Source organism: Medicago sativa, chromosome 4 (assembly GCF_051527215.1).
Source record: "Medicago sativa cultivar Bolivia chromosome 4, Bolivia_mono, whole genome shotgun sequence".
Taxonomy (NCBI): domain Eukaryota; kingdom Viridiplantae; phylum Streptophyta; class Magnoliopsida; order Fabales; family Fabaceae; genus Medicago; species Medicago sativa.
The window spans coordinates 85,762,409-85,767,022 of NC_140752.1; the positions used below are offsets into that span (position 1 = coordinate 85,762,409).

The window sequence follows — 4,614 nt, forward strand, 5'->3', positions numbered from 1 at the left end:
TGTTCTCAATCCTCTTAGATCTTATTTACGGTTGAATTAATTATATAAAATAGAAATACGATTGAATTAATTATATAAAATAGCAATACTTACAACTTGCTTAGTTGGACACTAGTGTTAGTAAACTACTCTTAGATCTTATTTTATATCTTAAAATAAAATATAAAATAATGATATTCGGGCACACATACAAAAATGATGATAAAGTTAAATATCATATCTCTTTTAAATTTTATCATTCATGTATGTCTGGTCATATAAATTTTATTTAGACTTGCTCTATATAAAAACTCAAAATAAAATGAATTAAATCAATGATTATTTAATGTTAATTCAAAACTGTTAACAATAATAAAATATATTAAAAATCCCATCAATGAACAAGTGAACGGGTAGTGCAGTTGGTAATGTTTATTGTGCTCATGGGAATGGTCGCAGGTTCAAAACCTGTTATCATAATTTTTAATTTTTTAATTTTTTGAACTCATCTTCTTCGCCCGTGTACTATAAAACGGGTTTTTCGACCCGCATTTTGACCCGGTCGGATCTCCCTTATTACACTATTAAATTCAACGATTTTTACGGATTTTTGATCGGAATTGAAAGGCATTAAAAAACACATACTTATTTTGCGAATCCACAAGCCATTCACAGATTAAGGTTCTTGAAAAAACGGAAGTTACGGCATTTCACAAAAGCCAATCACAGATAATTTTTTTAAGGTTTTTTCACTGTTTATCAATCAACAACTGGCTTGGCATTTCAGCCCATATTTTGATGATACCATACCACCTAATTACAATGGCATTTATTTCAAAGGTATTGTACGTTGTCCACTAATTGGAGATTCTGATTACCTAGTACAGTACCGCTCCACTAATTGATTACGAACAATCTCATCTTTACATAAAATGCTTGTCACGTAGCCCTTCTCCGCTCCACTAATCTGTGATTTATAAATTAATAATACTAATAATAATTATACCAGAAAACTAGAGAGATTTGCAATTTGAAAACCGCAAGATAAGAATTGAAAGAAAAATTGACAGTGTGCGGGTTTTCGGAATGGTGGAGGCCTCTTGGACTGCGGCGGCGAATGGAAGGGGATGGAGGAAAGCCACTGGGTTGGGTTGTGCAGAGAATAGAGCTTTCTGTCAACAAAGGAAAGGAGAAGAGAGGAAAGGTGAGGAGAGAGAGGAGAGAGAAATTGTACTTAGAGACAAGAGGGTTGATATGTTTGATTGAGTGTGGAGAGATGTAGGTGTTCTCTTGCTGATGTGGAGAAGATCCAATCCATTTATTTAATCCTAAGGTTAAAAAAAAGCATCTTTGCTCCCTCACCAGATGAGGGACCTATTGGCTCCCTCATGTTAGCCTTCACCATATTTTAGGTCGTTTACTTGCAAAACAAGATGGCCAATTGAACTACTCAGTCTATTCTCAAAGTCAAGATTTTGAACAATTCCACGAAGCAACCTTAGTACTGATGTCATGAAATATGTTGTGACTCATATGGTAGGAGACAAATTAATTTCAAAGACAAAATAATATTTTTAAATAAATCAATAGAGTACTGAAAAGGAGAAGAAAAGAGGTAATTGAAGAACAGTATACAAAAGAAGATCATGGTTACATGCTGCATAGATTTTAGCAACAAGGATTTGGAAATAAGCTTCTTTGTTTTCAAGCCAACTGTAGTAATTGTTGACCATCTTATTCATGAAATCAAACAATTTTCCTCACGTGCTGAGAATCTTGGTTGTGTACAAAGCTCTATACTCAAGAGTATCCATGGAAATATGGTATATATATCTCCATCTTTCATTTCTCTAGTTTTTTCAAATTTTCAACTTCTAAGTCATACTGTTTTAAGTTTTCTTAGATTTTGGTTCATAGTATTAAATGAAATTGTACTGATACTAGATCATATGGTTTGGAGCATGGCAAAAACGGTCTTATGATGAAAAGGATAAGTTGACAGCTGACCTTGTAAGTATGACACCTCACTACTACTTCACATTTATTGCTTTTCCTTCTTGTTTAGTCCTAAAGTAGAGTTTTTATGTACTTCTACAACCGTGATGAGGAATGTTACTTATTTTTGGTCATGAGGGTGGTCAGTCTAAAACATTAAGAATTTATAAAGCATAGAATACCACTCTCTTCAATTTAGTGTTCTGGAACTACGTATATATAATAAATAGTCCATAAAGTATATATAATCTATCAATTTAGTCTCTAAAGTATATAAAAATCTGTCAAGTCAATATAGCCCTTAACATCTTAATAGGAGGGACTTTGATCCACATCTCTTTATGGACATTTTCCCATGTATAAAGTCATGCCAAGGAAATTTAATATTCTTTCATGTAAAGAGTGATCTTATTTAACATTCATGATCAAAGAAACCTGTTATGCATTTCTACTTTCCTAATATGACAGAATATCTAAAACTGACACATTAACTGGTATATATGAGTCAATGATGTGATATGATGAATTAGTTGATCACATTTTTTATCTCTTTTTTTCTTCAATTTTCCTCTTGCAGCTATCAATGCTAATGCATGTAACAAGAATGGCTGTCTTGGTTGAACACTATTTCCTCAATGCATATGCTGGAGAATCAAGAGATGGTTCTTCAACTATAAATTTTAGTACAGGTGATATAATCTCCATGAACTCAATAGTCACAAATATCAAAGACCTTAATGATTTGTGCTATGCAATCCTTGCAATATTTAGGTCACGTTTTTCACAAATAGAAGGCAAAAATTCAGGACTTTGCTTGAAAGGCCAAAAGTTACCTAATGTTATATGCATTCATGTGTGGAAGTCACTACAGTTTTGTTACTCATGGATTCTAAATCCAGATTATAGAAATTGGATGATTCCTTATCTTGAACGGTTCTCCATTAACATGATGAAGTATGATATTTTTCGAGTGGTATATGTTAGTGGTGACAATATAGTTAATCTTCCTTGTGATTATAATGTTCAGATGTTGGAAAATGAAGAAGAGAGTAGACATGGACATGTTATACAGAACTGAGAATATTATATATGCTACAAAGATTTGTATATTCTTGTATATTTTTCTTGTTAAATCAATTTATGGATTTTGTGTTTGGAATGGCTTCAAATGGTACATGTGGTTGAAGGTCTAAGATGTATTTCGTCCTAATGTAACATTTTTGTGAAATTACTATTTTTATTTTTTTATATAAATACATGCTTAATGGTTTATTTTCATTGGTACAAACAAAATAAGAAGTAATTTTCACCAAAATAAAAACTAAGGTAGTTCAAATACATTTTTCAACACAGACTTTATAGGAGAGAAAAGGTTCAAACAATCTAGTTATTTTTTTCTTTTCAAACGATATAGTTTCAAGACTTACACATTAAGAGTGAGGAAAAGAGGTATTGTGGATTCAAATTCATTCTCCAATACGTCAAATGTTTCACAATTTTTTATCATCCCGGTTGCACTTATGAGACATAATTACGACTTCTTTAAACAATGATTTTTCACACTTAAACTTTTATTTTTTAGAGGTACTTCAATATTTTTTTAAAAGCTCTCTTTTATCAACATTGTTTATAAAAATCTATAGATTTACAAGATTTTTTTTTTTAAATGTTGGGAATCAATTACTCGTCTCAATTGATAAGCCTCATAAGTTTGAAGTTAACCTAAACAGGTCTTAAACTCAAACTAGATATAGCCATGAGTTCAATGGATTGACATTGACGGAGTAATTTACACCGACATCTATTGACAAAAGTAAGATGATGTTATAAAATAGTATATTCATCAATATTGAATGTTAATGTAAAGCTAGTTTACACCTATATTTAAATTCAACAACCATTACATATTTTATTTTTGGCTAAAATACAAAACTTTTTAGATTTTTTTTCCTAAACTACTCCCTCCGTCCCTATATGTAAACACCCTTTTATTAAAGGGAAAGGGTGGTTACATATAGGAACGGAGGGAGTAGATTTTTCATTTTTCCGAGAAGGGGTAAACAAAAAATTAGGGATGGCAAAATGGATGGATTAGATGGATCAAAAAAATTCATTAGTCCATTACAATCTGCTTTTTTTTGTTGAAAAAAAAAAACCATTCAATCCATCCATTATTAGATTTTAATGGATGGATATCTATCTAATAAAATGCTTTTTCTTTTAATTTGTTTTGCATTATTATTTAGTTAATAAATTGGTGCAAACAGTAAAAATATTCAACCCAATATAAGCCTAAAACAGATTTTTATATCAAGCCCAAAACATATTTTAAAATTAAATATATACACTAAAAAAATTAAATATATATTAATAGGTGGTGGTGCACATGTGTTGACCGATGGCCACCACCATTGACCACGGCACACGGTGGATCATTAATTTGATTCTTACATCCATTTAAGTGGACATCGCTTGAACTAATGCAAAAATAATTCCGGTGTTTCCATAATAAATGTTCGAAAACATAAAAAAGTTGAAAATGAAGTAGTAGTTTTGAGTTTTAAAAAAATAAAATAAAATAGCAAACTAAACGAGTTTGCTCGTCTTTGTCCTTTGAGCTAAATGGGCTTTCTCCCGAGC

The 4,614-nt window shown here is 31.2% G+C and overlaps 1 protein-coding gene across 1 annotated transcript; it reads left to right on the plus strand.

The window, feature by feature from the left end:
* Positions 1 to 1,493: 1,493 nt before the first annotated feature.
* LOC146933078 (uncharacterized) lies at positions 1,494 to 3,128 on the plus strand. Its single transcript, XM_085704789.1, has 3 exons — positions 1,494 to 1,802; positions 1,924 to 1,989; positions 2,552 to 3,128. The coding sequence occupies exons 1-3, from the start codon at positions 1,626 to 1,628 to the stop codon at positions 3,050 to 3,052; spliced, it is 744 nt and encodes a 247-aa protein (XP_085560915.1). The 5' UTR covers positions 1,494 to 1,625; the 3' UTR covers positions 3,053 to 3,128.
* The last annotated feature ends 1,486 nt before the right edge of the window (positions 3,129 to 4,614 follow it).

Bases quoted from the DNA above. Each gene is read 5' to 3' on its own strand.
- LOC146933078 (XM_085704789.1), top strand. From the start codon at position 1,626: ATGGTTACATGCTGCATAGATTTTAGCAACAAGGATTTGGAAATAAGC. The intron at 1,803-1,923 runs GTATATATATCT...TACTGATACTAG, and splicing joins AGAGTATCCATGGAAATATG to ATCATATGGTTTGGAGCATG. The intron at 1,990-2,551 runs GTAAGTATGACA...TTCCTCTTGCAG, and splicing joins ATAAGTTGACAGCTGACCTT to CTATCAATGCTAATGCATGT.